Here is a 25,644-nt window from a genome sequence, read left to right on the forward strand (position 1 = left end):
GAATCTTTTAATTTCTTAAGGTGGCTTTGAATATGCCAGCATATAATTCTTTTGAAACTGTGTTTTGCTACAATTTAATGATGTAATACTGTAATGTTTTAATGTATAGGCTGGTTTCAAATTACTGAAACTAAATCCAATTCATTTATTTAGTTCATTCACTATTTTGAATTTTTGCTGTATTGATTAAGCACTGTTTTGACAGCTGGCACACTTTTGCTGCATTAATTTAGTTGATGTGTGCGGGTTATCCGTCTATAACATCACTTTCTTATCACATCAAATATTTTATTTTGGGAAGGGTTGCAACTCTCCATAATTAAGGACAACATCTAAATCATTTGAAGCATCATCATCACATCTCAAACAGGCCTCCCTACTTATCAGTACTGATATCTAAACTTCAACAGTCGTGCTTCCTACTTTTGCCCATTTTAGGGCCAGCGTTCTTGTTGCTAGAATCGTGCTTTGTGTCATTATAAATACTAGGAATTTCCTTGTCATACAGCCCATGACCAAAGTGATATTGGAAAAAAGAAAGGGTACTGATGGTTGAGAAAAGCAATATTAGCAGTCAAATGGCACTGCAGTGCAATAGGATAACTGCAATGGTAGCTGCAATGGTAGCTGCAATGTACTAGGTGTTATAATGTACAACAAACAGCAATAATGAAAGGAAATGATTATATGTTTGTATCTCTCCCTTGCAATAGGAGAAATGCAATATTAGAAGTAAAATGGCAAGCTGCTGTGTAATACACACAGTTCGAAAGTTGGTTGTGTTGAATGCAGAATGGTTTTGACAACGATCTGTAACCAAAGTGAAAAAATGAGTCATGATTACAGAAACCATGGTTAAGTCGGGTGTGTGAGATTTAGAGTTATCTACACTAGTAGAAGGAAAAGATTCTCAGTTATTTTGCAAAAGAAAATTTGATTCCAACTTAATTACATCAGATTTTATGGTCAATAAACTAAATGCATGTTTACCATTAGTGCGAAAACGTAGTTTTGAGAAAACCATTGTTAGAATTTGAGAAACGAAAACCGATGCACAATTTTGTTTACATTTCAAAACGTCATATCAACCAATATCAAGAAATTTTGATATTTATCTAGATTTTTGTATTTATAAGCAAAATATTATGCTGAATTTAAAAATCTAAACAGAACTTAGTTGGTTGTCATAGTAATAGCTGTATATCTATAAGGAATTGTAGGCATATAACTTAATTTTGCAGATATTAAAAACGGCTTGGAAGCACCGCGATATTGGGCACAGCCGTAGTATCACCAACAAAATCTTTAGAAAAATAATAAAAGTAACATATTGCCCAACATCCGTCACGATATACTTCAATTTTTGTAAATTCAAATGATTATTCATATAATTAAATATTGTAATAATTTTATAAAAGTCGTTAAAAATATCATCGTCATTTCCTTTATTTTCACTGCTTTAGATATCAGTTGGAATACCAAAGTACTCATTATAAGTGCTCAAAATGTCATTTACCTATTTTAAAACCGGCAAAAAAGAAACCATTACTTTTTAGTACTTTTAGGTTAATTACAGAAACCTTCAGCAATTGGACAATGCCATAGACTGGTGAAATGTGCATGATTTTCTCGTGAAATGCGCACAACTTAATGTTTCTACTCTCTTTCGCATGGCCTAATCGGCGTTTTGTTGGCCAGTATTAATTTTTATTAAAAAACGCTTGTCAAGTTGTAATGGCCATTTTAATTTGTATAATCCAATCAGATGGGTTAGTTTTAAGATATTGTGTCAACTTTTTGAAGACTTGGTAACATATTTAAATAGGTTTATATGTGTTTTGTATCGTTATTATAATTAAATGACTTCATAGAACAATGGTTAAATTTGTTGATGAGATTTCTCACAAGGATTTGGGACGGCCGTTTATGAATAGTTTTCGTGAGTTGTGTGCACATATGAATTTATCATAAAGCTTCCAAACAATCGGTTCGCTCGTGTTTGGTTGTGGGAAAACTTTAATTTATTTATACAAATGTACGTGTAAACTTATACACATAAACAATCACTCTGTTTTGGCGGTTTGCTAGAATAACCTTTTAGAAGTCTCTGTTACGTGTAGATTGCATTTCTTATTTTGAAGAATGTTAATACAGCCAAAACAACTAAAAGCTAATTTATTTATAGAAGAAACAAAATAGTGGTTCTGAGCAATAAAGGAAAGCTATGAACTAGAACCAAAGAATGGTCACTTTTAAGAGTGAAACAAAAAGTGAACGTGTGATAATACAAGTCATTATTATATTTGTATCTAACATTTTGTAATTTCATATCATAGTCATGTGACCCATACTCTCTGCCAAATTAGGCCAACAGTTTCTGAAGCATTTTTCCCCTATCGCAGGTAACCAACAGGCTCCTTATGTTCATTAGAGAATGATATGCACTCCTTCGAGCAAAGGTTAAGAAATTAAATGATTTTTCAAGGTAGGTTTTGAGATATCAGTGCTTAAATGACAGCTTTAAAATTTTGATAAAATAGAACCATAGACATGGTTTTATCGAATGTGTGAAGTACATTTGTGAAAATATTTCAACAAACGAGGTTGCATGAAAGTGTAAACAGAAGCCATATTGTTCAACTATGTTCTATTTTAGCCGCTTTGGAAACGGATTCTAATCTACGGTAGTTTGTGATGGCGGCGATTAACTGTTCAATTTTTAGCTTTTCAGAGCTTGCAATCACATTTCCATATATTTCACACCTACAAAACAACAGATTAAGACATGCTGAATCTTATGATACCAAATAACTGTAATGTGAATTTTGTTGCAAGTCAACCTTTTAGGTTTATCAGCACTTTTTTTAAGAAAAAGCCGTGATGACTTTTACTCTCTATTTGAGGCCTGCCAGTGATTCACTTTGTAAGCAGCTTTTAAGCCTTGTAGGAGAAAAATAGGGAGTCAAATGAAGAAGAAAGTTGCTTTGTTAGCGTGATAACAATCTAAAAGATGGCCCATGTTGATAAACCTAGGACACACTAGCCCATTGCGCACTTCAGCTTAACTAGAACTAATAAAAGCCTAAGTATGTATTACAAATGTAACATAACTATTTGCCCACTGAGCTTGAACAAACTGATTGGTTGTCTTAATTTTAAAATTGCCAGTGACTTTATTTTATTCTATGAACCTTCTATAGTCTTCAGTTTCAAAGGATACTAGTGTTTTACATTCCTGGTGTAATCATAAGGCTTTTACAATAAAGTAGGGTACGAGTTAGCAGGTCAGTTAGGCTGATCTTAAATGTAGGTCCTCTAGCTAATTATTTAGCACTCTAGAATATATTAGGTAGAGATGACTCACTATATCTGTGGCAGTAAAACTTGGTTTGTACAATTAATACATTACAGCGAGACAGTGCATAGACATGAGTTGTTTGTCTAAATAGCTTAATTATTCACATGTAATGAGAATAATTTTTTCTCTCAAAATTTTTAAACTAAATGTTACGACAAGTACCTCATGTGTCTAAATTTGTCACTTTCAGGAGGTGCAAACATTTTGGTCTGTTATATTCACATAAAGCTAGGCCTTAAACACATTTGCTCAGTTAATTTGAAACTGGGACATGTGCAAAATGATCAAGGGTGTTGGGCTTAAGGGAGTCCTTTAGTTACAACGGTCTTGGTTTATGCGGTTTTGAGGTTACCAGCAGGTCTCATGGAATTATAAAAATTTACAATGAGCACCATTCCATCCTTATGCCATGTGACTCGTAAGAGGTGTAAACAATTGCGAACATCAATAATGTAAGCATTTGTGCAGAAATGCTAAAAGAGAAACCGACGGGTTAACAACTCAGTGGCTCCCAGCCTTGGAATCATAGCTCTCAAAGTTATCATCATTATGATAGACTTCATACAAAAGAACAAGCAATACTTATGAAACGAATTGATGTAATAAATAAGTTTCTGTTTGAGTTGATTTGTCATAAGATAAGTTAACACGGAAAAATTGTTATCAATCTTGTTTCATTTCAGGGTTATCAGCTCGTTTTTTATTAGCAGAAGTAACGGAATCAGTATCCAAAAACAGAGCATTGTCACAAGTCAACAAAATCAATTTGCCGAATGAACATAAACAACTGATTGTTTACCAACAATGAAAAACAGACAAAATCGTTCTCCTCTTAATAGCTTTTCCTCTAAATAATTTAAAAAGTCTAAAAACATACCAATCAATAAAATACTTAGCCTGCTGAGCCTTCAAATAAAATCTTCAAAACCTGCATGTTCAGCTAAACCTAAGCGTTAGCTTAATCAACCTTACATACATTAGCTTATAATATCATTTTAGAATAACACAGGGTACAGGTTAGCAGGGCAGTTAGGCTGGTTCTAAACGTATGCTCACTAGTCAATTAATTCACACTGTAGTATACCCACACAAATGTGACTCACTAAACCTGTGGCAGCACTGAGTGGTGAGTACATTTAATGCATCACAGCATGATAGCGCAGAAACTTTAGACATTTGTCTAAATAAAAATAATCGTTCACATGTAATGAAGTATTTAATGTTCTTTCTCTAAATTTTTGAATTATAAGCTATTAGAAGTGCCTCAGATGCCTGTGACACCTTTAAGGGGTACTAGCTTTTTTTTTATATTCACAATCATACATGTATCTTAAGATACGAGCCTAATTAATTCCGGGACTGAATATTTGGACTTTAAACAATATATATAAAATAAAACATATATAAATACAATATAAAACAACCAAATACAAATTAATATGTTCCCATATCATAAAAAACACCTAAAAAGGATATTACAGGAAGAATCGTGTTCCTAATAGTTATAGCTCATTAGCTATGCTAACAAAGTAATAAATACCGATTTAGTTGATAAACTATGCAATAGAATATTACTATGTGCACTACTTTATGGATTTTTCACCTTGGAGACATAAGTAGTAGCAAACTGTAGAATAAGAGAGACTTGACATAAACGCTTTCGGTACACGAAACTTTGTTACGCTATAAACAGAAACTTTGAACTTAACTCGCATGAATTTAGCTTAATAAATCTAAACTTTAAGCTAAAATTTAATATTTTACAAAACCTCCTATAATTTTGCTGTTTTGATTTTTCATTGTTTGTCGCCAGTTTGGCGCCTTTTGTCTCACTTTCACTATAACTTTAGCCAACCTTTTTAAAACTTTGTTAAATTGATTCGAAGAGAAAGACCAGGCGATGCTGTTCTCACAAGCGGCCTTTCACATCCTTGATCATATAGTGGCCATTTAAAAGTGACCCATATGCTCGTACCTCAAAGGTTATTAGTATCTCAAGAGAGAAATATGCTCAAACTTGAGCTCATATCGCCATTTCTCTCATGTTGGGGCACTCATATGTTGAAGTATGATTGCATAGCTAGAAGATGAACACATTACCTCAGTTAATTGGACTTTAGTTGAGTTTAATACTTAACTATAGAGCCAGGAAACTTGATCTGATAGCACTGTTAATGTCAAAGTGATTATAATATGGATATTTCTGTTCCTTAGTAATTTAGTATGCCTATGTTTTCATATTTTATTTGCATAATTTTTCCTAGTTAACACTGACATTAGTTTTGAATGCCAAACAATTGCTGACTTACCTCCACCTTGTAGATTTGTTAAATAAATATGCACGAAGAGGCTGATACATTTCTCTATCAGTTAATATATATTGCCTGCGTTTAACGAACAATGATCTTACAGCCTGCATTGCAATTTGTTGGAGCTTAAAAGCTTCATAATTTATTTTAAAGTAGAAGGCATATTCTTTTATCAATTTATTTACCAAAGTTGCATGAAGAAAATTGCACTAATTGATATGTTTGCTACAGTTTGCAGTTTAAAAAGGCTTCTAATGTGCAATTGAAGAGAAGTTACAAGTGTCGATCTGTTGTAAGCCGAGTTCAGATTACCACAGTTATGCTATCAATTGATGTATTATAAAACTACAAATTATAAGTTGTAACGAAAATAATGTTTCGAATGATGCAAATGCATATCCAAGAACAAGTGAAACAAACCATAATTATCATACATGGAGAAGCAAACCTTAGCACTTTTTAAAACAAAAATATTTGCATTGTAAGCTCTGCAGGTCGCGTTCTGATTGTTGCTTATGTATGGAACCTTTTCATCATTTTCTAGCTGTTAAATATTTTCTACAGTGGCTGCTGACCTGAACCCTTCTTCTGCACTATGGAGATAATTGGCAATAGCATCCAAACAATTTTTACCAGAGCAAAGCTTTAACATGTTGCTATCTGAATAATATTCGGGCAAAAATAATGATAGATTTTTAGCCGAACGCTTGCTTAGCACAAGCTGCCGAAAGCATCCTAATTGCCGAAACGGTTTTTCAATGTGTAGAAGTATCAAGACAGCCTTAAACAAAACTACTATTAGACTGATACAGCTGTTAATTATTTCTATGGTGTTACAATCAATGTTTTAACGACAAAACACAGAGACTTGGACCTGGAAAACTGATGTTGATGGAATCAAGTCAATATTACCACATTTTTATGGACACTTTTAAATAGAAACATGGGATTCAAAATGAGAAAAACTAAAATACTGCTGTAAAAAGTTATTCATGTTATAATGATTATTTCATGCATGTTCTTAGAGATTTTAAATTTGATAGAAATTCACACTAACTGTATAATAATAGCAAAAAGAAGAGAATCGTTCCAGCTAACTGTATTCATATAATAGACTGAAGAAAGTGAACGGAATAGCATTTTTCATTCCAAATATTCTTATTGTTGTTTTTGTCACTAAAATTTAATGCTATGTCAACAAACTTGCAAGAACTATGTTTTTTTTTGTTAATATAAGCATGCCTGAATAATTTATTCTTGCTTGGTTATGATGATATAACCGATATTACAGCATGGTGAGTAGAAATATGCTTATAGGTAAATGAAATGATCATAAAAGTAAAACTAGCTTAAGCCAAGCAACATTTTGACTTGATCATGGGCAGTCAACGCTATTTCAAATTTTCACAGTGTTCTCATTAATTAATCTTGTAATTTGAGCCTTCAAAAGAATCTGCTGCTGGTATCTTTGATGGCATCATTAAATTTACCACAAAACCTTTATTTGAACACCTGGGCCTTTTATCTTTCAACCTTTATTTTATGATGGCATTTAATTCGAAGTGGTGTTCAGCAAAAGGGGAATTCTTAATTATTCAACTAGTTTTTTAAGATTTTGGAAAATTAAATTTCATTTAAGAATAATGAACTATAACATCCAGCATAAAATTACAACACAAAAAAGTTTAACAAAAAACAAACAATAAAATAGCCACCAACCTACAAATATAATGCAAAAAAGCATTATAAAATATATGCAAAGCAAAATAACAAAGTGGTTATTGGTGGGTAATAAAATGTTTGACGTTGAAAATCAAAGATGCATCACTTTTGCAACATTCTTTGTTATTATCTAGAACTTTATCGTCAGTGTCGAATAGTTAAAGTTTATTTTATTTGTAATTCCAGCACTGGCCCGCTTTTGCTGGAGACATTCTGATCTAGTCTTAATTTGGCGTCTGTCTTGAAACAATTAATCTTTTTATCCTCGGAGTTGTCTAGAGCGTTGGTCAGCCTACAGCTCTTAAACGACTTGGTGATTAGCATCTTCGTTTGTTGTCTGCTCGACATGTCTGCCAAAGTTTTTAAGAATGTTCTCGTAGTGCTCAGAGATAGTTTAATCAACTACTACACAGTAGGAGAGTTTTAAATGAAAGCCAAGGCCTTGATGTAGTAGGCTCAATATCAATATTGAGTTGGATACACGATCAATACATTTACATGTAATATTTGTTAGCAAAACTCAAAATTCATCCAAATCGCACTGATCTTGTAGTACAATATGCCTAGTTTGGTACCTTTGATTACTAACTATTTTGATTAATGTCAAAGTGTTGCTCAAATATTGGTGGCTTTCAAATAAAATTAGCTTTCAAATAAAGGGTGGCTTTTTATTTTTTAAACTTGCTCCTTTTGTGCAATTTCAAATAGAGGTGGCATTCAATTAAAGGTGGCCTTCAAATACAGGCTTTACGGTAATCCATAATAATTAGGTATTAGTAAAGTAACAAATCTGATATTTGATGTATTCAACTGCTTTCTGGAGCATATTGAATTTACATACTGATACAATGCTTAAAGCTTTCTGTGCTGGCTGTGTATTTATTGCTTTTAAGCGACACTGGTTACATTAATCATTAAGTCGTTTCAAAACAACATCAAAATGTAAATGGCTAATATAAATGTTAATATTTTTCTGAAAGACTTTGCTGAAAAATGTAGACAATTTAATTGATCATCTCAACTTGTGCAGAGGTATACCTAATGTCTTGTTTTTTTTCTTTTTTATCAGCTTTCAATGAAGTTAATACACAACCAAAACTTTAGTTCCATGACAAATTGATGTGATTGCTTACTTTCACAGTAAATTTTTAATACAGTTTCTTGTGTTTTGCTATTTTGCTCAAGTTTTTTTTGCTTTTCCTTTCTATGATAATGGCAGATTATTAATAGTACCCAGCTTAACCACGTTAGACCCATAGCTCACATTTTAATAGTTTGAAAATCAAAAAGTATCAGAGAGTATGAAAATATGTTAATTGTTAGGTTTAAGAATTAGAATGATTTTACAAGCCACTTATTACAGGGAGAAAAGCTGCAGCAGAGCAAATAGCAAAGAAGTCATATGAAATATCACCAAAGGCTGTAGAAAAACCTTCATACTTGCTAAATATGGATGAAGGTAACATTTTATAGCCGATCTTTGAGGTTTTGATTTTTTCATCACTGTACTCACCTTAATTAATCGTATTGTGATAGTCTATAAACTTCTAAGATATTATGCATTGCCAATTAGCTGCTGTTGAAATGAAGGGAGGACAACACTGAGTTCATGCCTATAGTTTAGTAAACTAGCAGTTTTACATACCAAAATGTTAACAATTATATGGATGTCTTAGCTGCTATGTTCAATACATAGAAATAATTGCCGGTGAGGGTTAGGCTTGCATTCCCAATGTATTATTAACTTTTATCATGCATTACATCTGGCTCAATGGTTTTCTGCATTTTCTAAAAGAGGTTTGAGGTAAAAATGCTTTAACAATATAAGCAGTTCTTTATGAGTACCATTTACGAAACAGAAGAAATTTCTAGACCGCTTAGAAAGACTTTTTACTCACTTCAAAATTTTGTCATCGGTCGAGGTTTTCAGGATATTTATAACTCACTAAATTTTAACATATGTTAAATATGCATTTCATACAATATGAAATACGTTTGACATCTTTTAGAGGAATTGATAGCAGATTTATTAAATATACTTGTTCAATTTATATATTATATTATCTTAACATTAAACTAATCTATTTTATTTGTATGGCTCAAAATTAGTCAGCGCTGATTTTGCCTCTTTGATTCTGTGGTTAGTCTCGATTCACCGTTTATTTTTTAGTAATTTCTCATAGATTTAAGTATTGCGTGTACAACATACTCTAAAAGCATAAATATGTTTAAGGATATGTACCTACCTACCTGTATAGCAATAGCAAGTGTTTAAGAAACATTTTAGGCATGTTGAAGTGTTAAGTTTATGGCTCAAACTTAACAATTACACCTTCAATTTCTACAAATTTCTTATTTTGCGGTTAAGTCTGGAATATAAAATTTGCGAAAGAAATCCCCCTTAAGTTTAGGGGCTTTTTTTCTGAAAACAAAAAAGTTCTGTTAGTTGGAACAGTTACATGCCCATGTAGAAGACTGAAAAAATAATCATTCTAATTATAAGCAAAAATGTTGATAACAACTAAAGATTGTAGGAATAGAACTAACAGATTTAATACAGTGCCTCAGAATACAATTTTACTTTGTTCCAAAGTTAGCATCATATATGAAAAAAATTGTATGAAGAGGTATAAAAACCGTTTTATTACATGTGTATAATTTGAACATTCCGTAATAAAATTATAAACACTTTATATAAGTACTGAACATATTTAATAATTAGTAACAAAATAATATAATAATCATTGTAACTATAGTTATTTACAGTAACTTTAGTATATTTAGTGAAATTATTATTAGGATCTGCAATAAAATGTAATATTACAATGTCCTATAATGTACAGTACATGCTATAGATAGTTTTAACCTTCAAGACAGACAAATGTATAACATAAACTTTGAATTCCCTTTAAATGAGTTTAGCTTACTAACACAGTAAACTAAACTAAACTAACCAATACTAAACCAAGTTTTAGTATTTTTTTAATAATTTATTTACCTTCAACTTTTAACCACTGAAATTTATCTCCTTTCAGTTTTCAGCTTTGTTTTCACAAAATTTTTTAGTGAGACCTATTACAACTTTGTTCAATCTTATTCGCGAAGAAAGCTCAAACTATGCTGTTCCCGAACATATTCTGTTCAATACGTAATGAAGTGGATTTTTTTTAGCAGGTTGAGAGAAGTTGCCTGATCACTGAACCTCTGTTCAAAGGGATTGCAAGACCAACTTTGCTACTGATTTTTAAAGGAAAATATTACTGTTTTTTGCATGAGAAATGCTGAACTAAGAGAAATCAGTCATTGGGTCCCTTTCATGCGGTGGCAAAATGTTTTCAGCAAACAGCATTGTGGCTTCTTTGTTATTTTCATGTACATACTGTAATAAGCATACGGTTACCAAATTTAAAGTCAGACAAACATGTTGTTGAATTGGAAGGTGAAATAAGATTCATATGGCAAGGTGAAAAATCATAATGTTCCACTTCATAAGGTGAACAACCCGATAACAGGTAGTCGTATTCTTAGGATGCACTGTATTTACTTGTCTTTTTGAAGCTTACCTAGCAAATCAGCTGATTGATTCATAACTCAAAGTAAAACTGAGAAAAGAAACATATCTCTACTAGCCTAATGTTTTAGATGATAGCTAACAAAAATACTCCAACTCCAGTAGAGTTATCACTTTATTATTAATAAAAATTATAGTAATAGAAAGGAAGTAACTCCGAATCAACTGTGTTTGTAGGTTTTGGCTCAGAGCTCAAAAGAGGCTTGAGTAACATTGGCAGTTCTCGGCTAGTAGCAATTGGAGTTGCGCACAAATATTATCCAAATAGTAAACAACATGAAGACATCAGCAGTACAGCTAAAAAGTCATATGAAGGATCACAAGCAGTTAAAAAAATATCTCCATATTTGCGAGATACCGATGAGGGTAAAGCCTTTTATTCATTCTTTGAAGTTTTTAATATTTTTATCACAGTGCTTACGTTATTTAATTTTACTGTGGTCTTCTACAAACTTCCAAGATATTTTGTATTGTCTAATTTATTCAGGTTGTTGAAATAAAGTAAAGACAACACAATGTTTTATAACTATTATTTAATAGACTAACAGTTTTGTGTACCCAAAGTGTAATGGTTATAAGAACGCCTTAGTTATTATCTTTAATACATCAAGATAATTTTAGGTTAGTGCTGCATCAGTATTTTTAATACACTATCAACTTTTAGCATAGATTATTTTTGGTTCTATGATTTTTTACACTTATAGGAAGGGTGCTGAGGTAAAAATTTTTGACATGCTAGCTATTTGCTTAGGAACACCATTTAACTGATTGGAACGAAATATTGATAAACGTTCACACACAATTATTTTGGCATCATGTCATTGGTCAAAGTATACAGCTTTTTGACAAGTTACTAAACTATATTCTTATACAAAATAATGTGACAAATACAGCATAAAAAAATGAATCATTCATAAGCACAGTTTTCTAAATTCAATTTCATGCAAAATGTGTTTTGTATGACATAGACGAAGGTAAAAAAAGTTTTTGAGCATTTAATTAGATAAATATATTTAATTTGCTCATCATTTGGCTATCCTTTGCTATTACAGCATTTTGATTTTAATAAAAACTAATTTATTCTGATGCTAAATGGCTTATAATTATTTAACACTGACCTTGCCTTTGATTCTGACATCAGACATTTTATCATTCGGTTTTTAATAATTTATTACTGATTTATGTGTTGCCCAAAGAACGTACTGTACAATTATGTATATATGAAAAAATGTGGACTTACATTTATAGCAGTTTCAACTGTGCTAAAGTGTTAAGTTTATGGCTCACACTTAAAAATGTAGTTTATATTTTTTTAAACTCCCATTTCCCGGAGTGGTCTTGAACGTAACATCCACCAAAGTAAACCGAATTATTCTAATATTTATCTAAACTTGCAGTAGAGGGACAACTCTTCTATAAAAAGGTCAAGGAGCACTGCGAGTGGTAACAGTTGAACTGTAAATCATGTGGGCTACTGTAAAAATATTCATTTTGGTTTTTACGCAAGTGTTGATAGCAATGACAATTCGTAGGGATGGAACTAACAGCTTTAATATTCACTTGTCTTTTGGGAAGCCTACCTAGCAAATCAACTAGTTGATTCATACCTCAAAGTTAACAAAGAAAAAACTGAAAAAATCTTTACCAGTCCATCAGTTTGTATGCTGGCTGACAAAATTTGAACTCGAGTACAGTTATCAGTTTATTATTGATAAAGATCCAAGTAATATGAATGAAGTGACTAGGAATCACTGTGTCTGTAGGCGCCGTCTCAAAGAACACAGAGACTTGTGAGTTACAATCGCGTAAAACGAAAGTCAAATCTCTCACGAGTCCAGAACATGAGGAAGTCATCAGTACAAGTGAAGAGAGTGTAGATGAAGAAGAGGAGGCAATTCCACAAAAGCTGGAATTAGCTATTAGAGAGTAAGTTATAGCTAATTAACTTGTGATTCATGTCTAGACGTGGTTATTTATTAGTCTTCCATAGTTTTCTTGTTACACCTGCTATCTAGACAACTAAAATGCTGATGTCTATATTTCCTCGTTTTCTTTAGACTGTGTTTTCACTCTTCTATAATACAATATTAATTATATTGTTATTAAAACTTTCGGTTATCTCACACGAAAAATGTATTAAAAAGATATTCTAAAAAGCATTTGTATTGTTATAAAAACTGCTGGAAAATCAATTTCAGCTTTCAACGAATAAGACTACCTGTCAGATAGTTAAATTTTTTATTTGCGTATTTTTGTTTTATTAAATCAGTTGCTTACCAGTTTGAGAACTTCACCGAACAATTTTTTAATCTTTTAAAAATGGCCATACTCCATCGCTTGTAAACTTATTGTATGGTTACCACTTGCAGACTGTGCAAAAGCAAAGACATTGCTAAATATACTCTTCTTCAAAACCCAACAAACATGAAGAACATTGCTATTGTGGGAAACACAGTGAAACAGCTTGCAGAGGACCTAGAAAAGCTGGAGAATGAGTTCCCTAGTTACTCCCTGTTTGTTGTGAAAAAAGACAGTCGTGTTCATACCAAACAGTTTATGAAAGTGGAGAGATTTGGTATCGAGCGAGATGCAACTTGTGAGCTCATTCTTCGAGCTTTTCTACCAGGAAGTGATACTGAGGTAATGGCTCTCATGTAAATTTGTGAAAGAACTTTATTTACTTAAAGTTAATACTGACTATTGCTTTGTCATTACGAAATTTAAACTGCAAAATTTGTTGTATCCTAAATTTACACCTAGAATACTTTAGCTGTGATGTCTTATTTTTTACCTCTTAAAAGGTTTGTTAAATTGAAATTACGTTTTGATGTAAAATTTCCAATTTATATTGCTTGTTAAAAACTGCTATTCTGTTCATTTTAGAATACAAATTTTGAAGCAGTTGTTATCCAATGCGAGAAAAAACAAAACTCTGTAGAAACGGACAGTTGTAGACATTTTCAGTACCTACTTTTTGCATATCGGAAGTTATTGAATGTTATGTTAAAATACCAGTCATGTTTTCAGATGGTTCATGTAATATAAACATATTATTCAGCCATTTTTTTCCTCTATTATATTCTTAAACTGGTCAAATTTAAATCTTAAAAGGCATATCTGTTTTTGTTGTGAGAGTTTATTAAATATACTTCTCCAAACAATGTGACATATAGTGCTCTATAATCCTGTTGTCTGAGTAATCCAGTGCAACTTGAAGGTCTTTTAGTTTTTTCTTTATTATAATATATTTTATGGCGCGTGCAACTTATACTCCAGCACAACTTAAACTGTAGTCCGCAAGGTTTGGCATTCAGTTTCCTAGTCAAAATTTGTAAAACATTCTATTGATAACTTGTTTGCGTGGGCTTGTTTTTAGGCATTCTTTGCAGTAGCACCAGCTCACATGATGTTTACCAGAAAGAAGAATCGAAGGCTTATGGCAGCTAGTAACATAGCCGCTGGGATGGAAGTAGCAAAACAAGTACCTACCAGGAAAGTCTATCAGATTCGCTTAGAGCTAGTCCAAGAATGGAGACAACATGCCGGACTGTTGGAAGAAGAAACCCTGAGGATTTTAAATGTTCATCCTCCTCTGATAGGCTACAGGTACCACTACGAAAGGGAACAAAATGAAGAAGTGGAAGAGGATGAAGCTGAAATGATGGCGCCGCATGAGCAAGCTCTACCATTAGAAGAAAAATTCTGCCTAAATGATATGGTCCTGCTTTCGTTTAGGGGTCCAAATCCAGAAGAGATCCAACAGCAACAGCAAACTTATCGAGAGACTCCACCGGAGCGAGTTGTACAGATCACGACCTGGAACAAGCTCATAAAATACAATCGACCTGCAGGAAGAGTGATTAAAATATTTGTAAAGAACTGCTTCGGCCAACTTTGCAACAACTTCCACACAGTTCGATATCAAAGGAATGAAGGCATAGCTCACCATCTGCTGTTCACGCTAAATGATGGGTAAGACATGGTCTTATTATAAAGAGATGGCCTATAAAAATACTGCCTTTTTAGAAGCTCATTTTCTCATTGTTTGGTTTTTTATTGCTATTTTGAAAAAGCCTGCTCAAAACTGCAAAAAAATTTTTTGCAAAAATATTGAAACCTCAAAACCTTATTAAGGTCCGGCCACACGTAACGAATTGTTCGTTCAATCTGACCGAATCCACGAATTTCACAGAATTCACAGACCTATTCTGCCGAATATCATAGATTCGTCTGAGCTGTGCATGCACACCGAATTCGTTAACGAAACGCTTTTAATTGGCTAACCAATTTTTTTAGCGAGCACGGTTCTAGTAGCTTTGACAAGTGGTATAGTCCAAGACACGTTCGACGACCCACAATACAAGTATGACCGCGATATGACTTGATACATACGATGCAACGGCCTATATGCGCTATTGTTGGTTCTCTCTCGTTGGTTCACCATGACAGGAACTTCTCATCGTGTATCCAGAATTTTCTTTTAGATATTTTAGAAGTCATGAATTATTTATTTTTCAATAATAATAATTTCTTTTTATGCAGCAAAAGCTCCGTCGCAAAAACAGTCGTTATCTCTAGCGCATATAGGCAGTTGCATCGTATGTATCAAGTCATATCGCGGTGCTACTTTTATTGTGTGTCGTCGTACGTGTCTTGGACTATATCACTTGTCAAAGCTAATAGAATCGTGCTCGCTAAAAAAATTGGTTAGCCAATTAAACGCGTTTCGGTAACGAATTCGGTGTGCATGCACAGCTCAGACGAATCTATGATATTCGGCAGAATAGGTCTGTGAATTCTGTGAAATTCGTGGATTCGGTCAGATTGAACGAATAATTCGTTACGTGTGGCCGGACCTTTAAGCTTTTAACAGCAAGTTATTTAGCAATTTGCTAAAAATATTGTATAAGCACTATGCTCTTACCTTTTTTTGTCGACTGACTTCAATTTATTTTCTCAACTAGCTGTTTTTTTGTTGACAGAGAGCTGAATAATGGTGACTCGGGCAGCATTGTCTACAAAGTGAGGCGTAATAGAGTTCTCTGCCCACTGGGCCTGCTCATAGGAAAATTTGTTGATGGTGTATTTCCTAACACGTACTACAAAGCTGTCATCCTAAGCCAGGCTCTTCAGTATTTTCAGACGCGTTACAACCTCGGAGAACTCACTCTCTATACTATTTCTGCAGCAGAAAGTAATGTCCCTACTACCGACGAATCAGATATTGGGCTTGATGAAGTAGTTAGTTAAAGTGACTCAGTGTATCTGTTTTCCACTATATACATAGAATGGCCTGGCACTAAATCTTAATCCTTGCATTCGCTTCACTGATGCAAAATGTTTATGCTAGGAATTCAAACTTATTTAAAGCTAGTTTTAAATCTAATTTCCATATTGCACATACAACTTGTTCTCGCATAATGGTAGGTTGCGTTCTGAAAATCCTGACACTAAGCTATTTCATCATTAAATGAACCCAATCCATTTCCTTCTAAGCCTCTATTGCATATGAATAGACTACTCTGTATGTGTTTGCCTTTATTGCCATCTTTTGTGCTTCTTTTAAATTAATTCTGAACTTTTAGCAAGTAAATTGAATTTGAACTTTTTTAATCAGCCCATGCTTTATGTCTGTAAACAAGTATGAGGCTACAGAAATTTGCAGTGCAGTGTTGCTACATATTTTAAATATTCTTTGTTTACTATCTTGACATTTCGCTTGCCATTCAACATCTGTATGCTTTACATGTCTTCTTTATAATGCTTCAACTACAGCAGATATTACACAAGCGCCCTATACTGTCTGTCCTCACAAACAATGGCTGGCTTGCTTGTATAATATCTATTGGTTTATTGTTACTTCAATAGTTTGAGAAATATTTTGGCTTTTTATTATAATTTAGTATCTTTAACAAAAATAAATTAACATTATACGATTAGCCAACTATCAAAAAGTTGTTGTCTGTCAGTCCATTCAGTTTACAGAACTCATGGTTAAAGGTTTAGATTGAGTGATTTCAACAAGAATCCAATTTATCACAATTTAATTCAGTAAACTGACACTCTAACATCTGTACTGAACAACCGCCTTTAAAAATTTATGGCTAATTGTACAGCTCTTTGTTCACTTTGCTTTATCTGCAACCTACATGTAGATGATATTTCACCCCTACTCACTAGACTATGAGGGTGCTAGTATATACAATAGAGATACAGAGATACTGCTATACACTGTTTTCTCTCAGTTGTAGCCAAAAATAGAAAAATGTTTTAAAGCTAGTTGAGAGGTTCTTGTTATTCCAATTTAATTTTAGAGTTTGCATCGATTTGACGTTATATGTTAACACTATGAATCCTGATCTTGTATATACAAGTTTCTATCAATTTAAAAAAACACTTAGAATAATGACTTTTCAAAAACTTTTTAGAACATTTTGAAGCTCTAAACTTTTAAAGTGCAACAAAGAAATCAAAAGTAAAATTTTTTTTATTGCACACTATCAAAATCAATACTTTTAGATAACAGAAAAAATATAATGATTGCAGTACTCCAAGTCTGATAGAGCATGTATATTCCTTATGAAAGAAAAAGCAAATTGTTCCATTGATTTTTTGCTTAAGATTAGAAACTTTTTAGTTTTGTTGCAGTGGCTTAGGTCTATGGTAGAGCAGAAATCATTCTACACACAATGCCATAATACAGGCTTTGCGCTGAAAGGGGGTTTATGCTGAACCGTCTTGCTATTGTGGTCACACAAAATAAAACACGAGACACAAAAGTTTGTTGATCTGGGTTTACATAGGATGGGAAGGAGCCTGATAGAAAAATGGATCACCTGGCTGGTTCAACCAAAGTTCTGCAGCAATGGCAAGTCTGGGGCTGTTGAAGCCATGTCACAATGGTAAGAAAGGAGAATCAGAGCTTATTTTTGGACTGATTTTTAGGTGTCAGTTTTTGCATGCACTAACTAGTGCTATCGTAAGTAGTCTAAAAAAAGCCTAGCATTCGCAGAACAAGATCCCTTACAGCATTTGACAGCGCTCAAGCAGCACCTGTGTATGTTTCAAAATGGATGACTATACTATTTTAAGCATCAGCCACAACTTCCAATTACAGTTCATATTTATTTGGTTTCCTTTTTATATAGACTTTGAATGACAGTCTGTTGTGTAAGGGAATCATTGCCTCATCAAGTTTAAGGTTAGGAGAAAAAATGCAAAGCTGTGTGAGAGCTTCCTATTTAGGTGATTGCATAAAAACGCTATTTTAGCCAACACTTTGTAGTTGTATAAATATATGTGACATGATAGACAATCTTGCATATATGCACTGATACATTTTCATATTAGGATTAGGATAATTTGCAGCAGCACCTTAGTTTTCTGAGATCAGTCCAAGTATCCCAGTCTAATTTAATATAATGCATGTAATCACTGCAGAAACTTTCAGCAGTCTAATCTGGTACAGAAGCGCTGTGCAAAGCAAAGGCCAGCAACGGTAACAATTATTTAATAACTACCTTTGCTCTGCTTTTTGATAACCAAATTCTACTTACTGTATAAATCATGAGTTGGAATTTTAAAATTAGTAATGACGGTTTAACCAAGGGGATTCAAAACTTGTATTTAATTAATTTATTAATGGAAAATACTTTTTTAGCATTTGATTTATTACAGTTTAAATAATAAGAACAAGAAGTAATCGCTCAACAAACTAAACTATACAATGAAGAGTTGTCTATATAGAGCATAGTCTACTCTGGCTATATACACATTCATTTTTGGGATAAACATTGTACCGTGACTATTAGCACTTCTAGGTGGATATAACTGTATTATTAGGCAGCAGGGTGAGAGAAGAGAGTACTGTGGTAGTAATTATGCAATAACTTCTTTTCCCTTCTATTTGATAACCAGTTTCTACTTACTGTATAAATCATGAGTTGGACTTTTAAAATTAGTAATGAAGGTTTAACCAAGAGGATTCAAAACTTGTATATGAGTAATTTATTAACAGTAAATACATTTTAGCATTTGATTTATTACAGTTTGTTTAAGTAATAAGAACAAGAAGTAGTAGGCTAACAAACTAAACTATACAATGAAGAGTTGTGCATAGTCTACTCTGGCTATATACACATCCATTTTTGGGATAAACATTGTACCGTGACTATTAGCACTTCTAGGTGGATATAACTGTGTTATTAGTCAGCAGGATGAGAGAAGAGAGTACTGTGGTAGTAACAGGAAAGTGATGCTAGTGTGCTATCACCAAACTCTCAGCCTGTAACATTTTAGACACACATGACTGTAGTTCTATCATCGGATATTAAATGTGTTAGTTTGATCAACTCTTGCTTTAATAAAATATAAAATATTTATAGCAAACAAGATTTATTACACGAGCTATATACTTGATGTAACTTTGACAGTAGAAGGCCATCTCTCTTTCTTTACTTGCTTATGTACTACGGATTTACTACTCCCACGATGTCATTAACTTTGAGCAACACCAATGGCTACTTACAACTACCATGGCCTAAAACACCAATGTAGCTTGAGCCATCAACTCTGATCATACAAAAGCTTCTTCATTAAAATTAGCTTACCAAATAAATCAGAATTAGAAATTGTCTCTTCTTTTCATAACCGGGGAAGATAACTTAGATTTGAGCTAGTGTAAAAATCTTGGTCTATGTTGGACTATATAATGGACAACAACTATTACAGACTGTATTATTTTGCATATGCAAACAAACAATGCACATGTAATATTTAGCTTTTTTACTATCAGAAGGCGTATAGCATGCTGCCCCATTCATGGATTCTGAAAACAGTGGAGTTAACTGGAATGGCAAAGAGCGTGATTGAACTAATGAGAAACTACGTGGAAATTTTGAACACTGATCTAGAATACTTCAGTAAAAATATTGTGAAGGTAGACATTAAAGGAGGATTTTTTAAGGATGTTCATTATCTCCCCTCCTGTTTGTGACTTCACCTATTCGGCTTTCCATCCTATTGAGGAAGGCCACTCAGGGGAACAAGCTCCGGGAAAGCAGAAAGGTCATCTATTAAAAATTGACGTAAAAAATCACAAGTTGATTAATCTAAGAAAGTTTTATCATTATATTTGTGTTATAATACTTCTTATTGTTTTAGCATGTATTTTGTCATACAGGGTTATGTTTGATAGTTAAAGCTTTCAAAGTATATTCTGCAGTATAAAGTATATTAGTTATAGCTTAAAGGTTTTCTTGAAAAATGTTATCTCATGTGTCCTTTTTTGTCAAATATATCTGAATACTCATGATCATATATTTAGTATTTGTTAATTCTGAATGGACAATTCAAATGAAAAAATCAGATTCAAAGGAAATCAAGCTAGTCTTTGGTCGGTTTGCATCGGTGTTCTCCTACAAAATAAAAACTTAGTCATGTCATCTCATTGTCACATACAAGCATTGGATTGTTTAATTTTAATAGAAGTTAGCTGACTGTATAATGATAGGATGATAGAGTAATTTTTAATAACAGTAGTCATATGATTGACTGAGGAGAGTGGTAAGAATATAATCAATATTCTTTTTACTCTCATGATTATTAATGTTGTTCTTGTCGCTAGACTTTAATGTTATGCCAGCAAACTTGAAATACTTATGAGTTCATTTCTTCTTTTTGTTAACATAAGCATGTCTTAATAATACATCATCACTTGGTTATGATGAGATAGTCACTATTACAGCATAGAGAGTTGACTGTTGCCCATAGGTAAGTTAAAAATTTAAACTAGCTTAAGCTATACAATTTTTTTAAATTGATCAATGGCAGTCAACACTATTTCAAGTTCGCGCAGTGCTCCCATAATATATTTTTGTAATTTAAACATGGAAATCCGCTGCTGAGCTGGTATATTTGATGACATCAATAAATGTAATGAATGATAATTAGTGTAGTAAAGTAACAAATCTGATAGTATTTAACCCCCTTTCTGCAGCAAAATATGAATCCAGGGACCAATACAACACTAAAAGCATTTATAGCTGGCTGTATTTCCTTTGTTTTTAAGCAACAACTGTCATCTATAAATTGTTTTAAGCAACACCAAAATGTAGATAGCTTTATGAAAATTTCGATCTTTGCTTAGAATACTTCGTTGAAGGACCCAAACAATATAATCAATTTTTTCAACTTCTCAAGAAGTACCTAAACTTTTGTTTCTTTTTCATTTTTTATTAAATTTCAACAAAGATACTGTACAGCCAAAACAGTAGTTCCATTACAAACTGATTTGACACGTCCCCGGTGAAACTTAATAAAAGTTATTGTTGCTTGCTATTTTGCTCAGGTGATTTTGCTTTTCTCTTTTTATGATGAAAGATTACTAATAGTAACCAGTCTATTTACTTTAGATTAATAGCTCAAATTCTAATAGATTGAAATTCAAAAAGCATCAGTACGAAAGTGTCTTTATTGATAAGCCTAATGTAATAAAATTATTTTAAACACCGTTGACTACAGGGAGTAACGCTTCGGTGGAGCGAAGAGCAAGAAGGCCATATGAAATATTATCAATGGCTGGAAAAAACCGCCAGACTTGCTAAATAAGGAGGGTAAAATTTTACATATGCAAGGACATGTACTTACATTTATAGAAACAACAAATATTTTAAAAAATGCGTATTAAGTTTAATAATAATGAAATGTTAGAATTATGGCTTACACTAAAAGTATGTATAGTTTCAATTTCAAACATGTTGTTATTTCTCATATGGGTTTATCTAACCTTTTTGTAGGTAGACAATTCTTCTACTGACAGGAACGAAAGTACTGTAAGTTTTGTCAGTCGTTTACCTCTGAGGGGTAATGCAACAGTATTCATTATATTCTATGCAATTACGGTGACAATATCAAAGGCTAGGAATAGAACAGACAGTTTTAATATTCATTTGTCATTTGAAAAAATTACCTAGCAAATCAACTACATGTAGATGAATCAGAATTCAAATTTGAAAAAGGAAATATCTTTAACAGCTTTCTAGTTTAAATACTGGCCGACAAAATATTTGAAATTTTGGGCAGCCAGCAGTTAATTATTGATAACAGCCCAAGCAATAGGAATGAAGCGTCTCAGATCACCTGCGTTTGTAGGCTTTGGGTCACGACCCCAAAGTTTTGCAAGTGACACCGTCAACTCTGCGATAAACAGCCTAAACATAAGAGCAAACCTTTCACGATGAGTGAACAACATTATGAAGACATCAGCAGTTCAGCTAAAGAGTCATATGAAGTATTACAAGAAGCTGAAGTAATACCTCCACACTTGCTTGAGACATATCAAGGTAAAATTTTATCGTTATTCTTTGATTTTTTTAATACTCTCATTGCAGTAATCACTTTATTTATCTGTACTGTGATCTTCTGTGAAAAATATTCGTTATCACCATTTAGATGCAGGCTGTTGAAATGAAGGGAAGACAACACAGACTTCCATAACTATAGTTTAGTAGGCTAACAGTTTCATTTACCAAAATATTAATAGCCATATGGACAGAGGTGACAGCTTTAATATTCACTTGTCTTTTGAGAAGCTTACCTAGCAAATCAACTAGTTGTTTGATAACTCAAATTTAAAAAAGAAAAAACAGAAAAACCTTTACTAGTCTATCATATTATATGCTGGCTGAGAAAATACTCAGACTCCAGTACAGTTATCAGTTTATTAACAATAAATATCATAGTAATAGGAATAAAGTAACTCAGAATCACTGTGGTTGCAGACATCATTTCAAGGAACACAGCGATTTGTGAGTTATAGTCGCGAAAAATGAAGGTCGAACCTGTCACAATCAGTGCAGAACATGAAGAAGTCAGCACTACAAGTGGAGAGAGTGTAGATGAGGAAGAGGAGGCAATTCCACAAAAACTGGAATTGGCTATTAAGGAGGAAGTTGGAAGCATTTAACTTGTAATCCATGATTATACATGGTCATTCGTAGTATCTCGCAGCTTTAATGTTACACTTGCTATTTAGACAGCAACTGGAATGCTTATTTTTACATCTCATCATTTTTTTTAGACTGTGTTTTTACTCTTCTATAACACGTACAGGACTCATTATATTGTTATTACAACTTTTAGTTAAATCACATAAAAATATTTTTAAAGGGTATACTAAAAAACATTTGTATTGTCTTGTTATGGAAACAATTGCAAAATCAATTTCAGTGTACTTTCAACAAGTTAGATCACCTGTTTGGCAGTGCTAGGTTAAACTTTAAACAAAAAAACTACCTGTCAGATAGCGTCAAGTAACATAAAGTGCATAGAACTTATGTTCCTTAACAAACTACTGTCAGCAGTCATTCAGATGAGTGAATGCAGTAGAACCTGTGTAAAGTGCTAGCATGCTCTTGCCTCCTTTGTGTAAAATGTTTGAGTTTCTTCTGTTTCTTAAGATCTTTCTAAGATTCGTTTGTCTCTCAATAAATAGATGATGTAGAACATGCTTGATTCAATGTTTACCAGAATTTACAACTAGCCTGTTTAGCAAAGAAGCTTCTGAAAGGTTGCCTGTTTTTAATCTGCATTGAAGGATTATAATAAAAGCCTGTAAATAATGAAATGTAACCAAGGTGTAGGCTAGCAGTTTACATCATCCTTTGATGTCATCGGCTACCAACAGCAATAAATTCATAACTGAAGCAGCGCAGGTGGATAATTCTACCTGTAATACTCCTAAGGTCACATCTTACTTTATAGGCATATTTTGTTTTATTAAATCAGATGCTTACAAGGTTTAAGACTTCATCCAAGAACTTGAAAAAAACATTTCAGAAATTGGCCATCTCTTCTTTCTTGTAAACTTAGTTTGCGGTTATTACTTGCAGACTGTGTAAAAGCAAAGGCATTGCTAAATATACTCTTCTTCAAAACCCAACAAACATGAAGAACATTGCTATTGCGGGAAAAAAGATGAAAGAGCTTGAAAAGGACCCAGAAAAGGTGGGGAATGAGTTTCCTGGATACTCCCTGTTTGTTGTGAAAAGAGACAGTCATCCAAAACAGTGACTGTTTGGAATGAATCACAAACAGTGATTCATTCCAAACAGTTTATGAGAGTGGAGAGATTCGGTATCAAACGTGGTGCAACTTGTGAGCTCATTCTTCGAGCTTTGCTACCAAAAAGCAATACTGAGGTAATGGCTCTATTGTGAACTGGTGAATGAACTTTTTTTACTCAAGGTTAATATTGACTATTGTTTTATTCTTACCAAAGTTAAACTGAAAAACTGGTTGCATACTAAATTATCGCTTTGAATATTTTAGCTGTTAATGTCTTATATTTTACCTCTAAAAAAAGTTGTTAAATTGAAATTCTGTCTTGACACAAAGTTTACTATTTATAATTATTGTTAAAAACTGTTGTGGTTCATTTTAGAATACAAATTTTGCAGCAGTATTTCTCCGATGCGAGAAAAAACCAAACTCTGTAAAGGATAGTTGTAAACATTTTTAGTACATACATTTTACTTATCATACACCCTTATGTTAGAAATTGTTGTAAAAATTATGAAATCATTCGACTTCCTGTTCACAAATCACCATATATAATACTTGTAAAACACAGATCGACAACTTTCTCTATGTTAGCTTAAGCTTTACTTTTACCCTATGAATGCATAGAGCAGTGTATTCTCGACTACCATTTTTTCCGAACAATAAATGCTATATTTTCTAATTTGGTCAGGACGTGCTTCATACTTATTATTATGCATAGAGGAATTATGCATGAAATTATGAACACACTATTACTGGTATACCATTTTAAATGTTAGTTTTGCACAAAATGCAGTAAACTATTGCAGTCAATATTGGTGCTACATGTACTTTTAAAACAAATTGAGAAGGGCTTAGCAAAACCGAAAAAAATTATACTCTGCAGATTACATGCTGCGAAAGTAGGGAATTGTTCCACTAAAACAATAATTGACCAGAAAATAAACAGTTGACAAGAAACTTGTGAAAAACTGCTAAAGAGTGGATGTTACTTTTACTGAAATGAACAAAACCTAAAACGAAAATGGCGGGCTCTCTGAGCTAAGTGGCCAGCTCATTTACCTCCAATGTTAGCGTATTTGAAAATTAATGCAGTAGATGACAAGTTCATGGGATTCACATTACCATTTATTTGGAGTGACACAACAGTTTTTGGTAATTTTTAGCATGTTATTTTTGTTATAGTTATTAAAATAACTCCTAACATGTTATGGTAACCTACCAGTCGTGTTCTCAGATGTGTCATGTAATGTAAGCATGCTACTATAACCTCTAATATAATTTTAAATTGATCAACAATTAAATTTTAAATGGCGTGTCTGTTCTTTTTGTTAGATTATCAATTATACATTTCCAAATTTTGTGACTTTTAGTGACTGATACTGCTGTACTCTTTCACTACAGTGTGACTTATATGTCTATTTAAATTTTCTTTATTATGATGTATTTTACGGCAGGAGCAACTTATACTCCAGCTCATCTCATAGTCCAAAAACTGTGGAAATCAGTTTCCTTCTCAAGTTTTGTAAATCATTATATCGATAACTAATTTATGTTATGTGGGCTTGTTTGCAGACAATTTTTGCAGTAGTACCAGATTACATAATGTTTACCAGAAGAACTAA

The 25,644-nt window shown here is 32.9% G+C and overlaps 1 protein-coding gene across 1 annotated transcript in view; it reads left to right on the forward strand.

Moving 5' to 3' along the window:
* The first annotated feature begins 1,875 nt into the window (after positions 1-1,875).
* The window catches only part of LOC137390405 (uncharacterized), a 400,777-nt gene continuing 377,008 nt past the window's right edge, over positions 1,876-25,644 (forward strand). Inside the window, exons 1-7 of the mRNA XM_068076738.1 lie at positions 1,876-1,939; positions 8,753-8,848; positions 11,138-11,326; positions 12,724-12,886; positions 13,330-13,600; positions 14,337-14,932; positions 15,943-16,593. Coding sequence (XP_067932839.1) covers positions 1,876-1,939; positions 8,753-8,848; positions 11,138-11,326; positions 12,724-12,886; positions 13,330-13,600; positions 14,337-14,932; positions 15,943-16,210 — 1,647 coding nt within the window. The 3' untranslated portion in view covers positions 16,211-16,593. The remainder of the gene's footprint in view (positions 1,940-8,752; positions 8,849-11,137; positions 11,327-12,723; positions 12,887-13,329; positions 13,601-14,336; positions 14,933-15,942; positions 16,594-25,644) is intronic.

The sequence above is a fragment of the Watersipora subatra genome, chromosome 3 (assembly GCF_963576615.1).
Source record: "Watersipora subatra chromosome 3, tzWatSuba1.1, whole genome shotgun sequence".
Taxonomy (NCBI): domain Eukaryota; kingdom Metazoa; phylum Bryozoa; class Gymnolaemata; order Cheilostomatida; family Watersiporidae; genus Watersipora; species Watersipora subatra.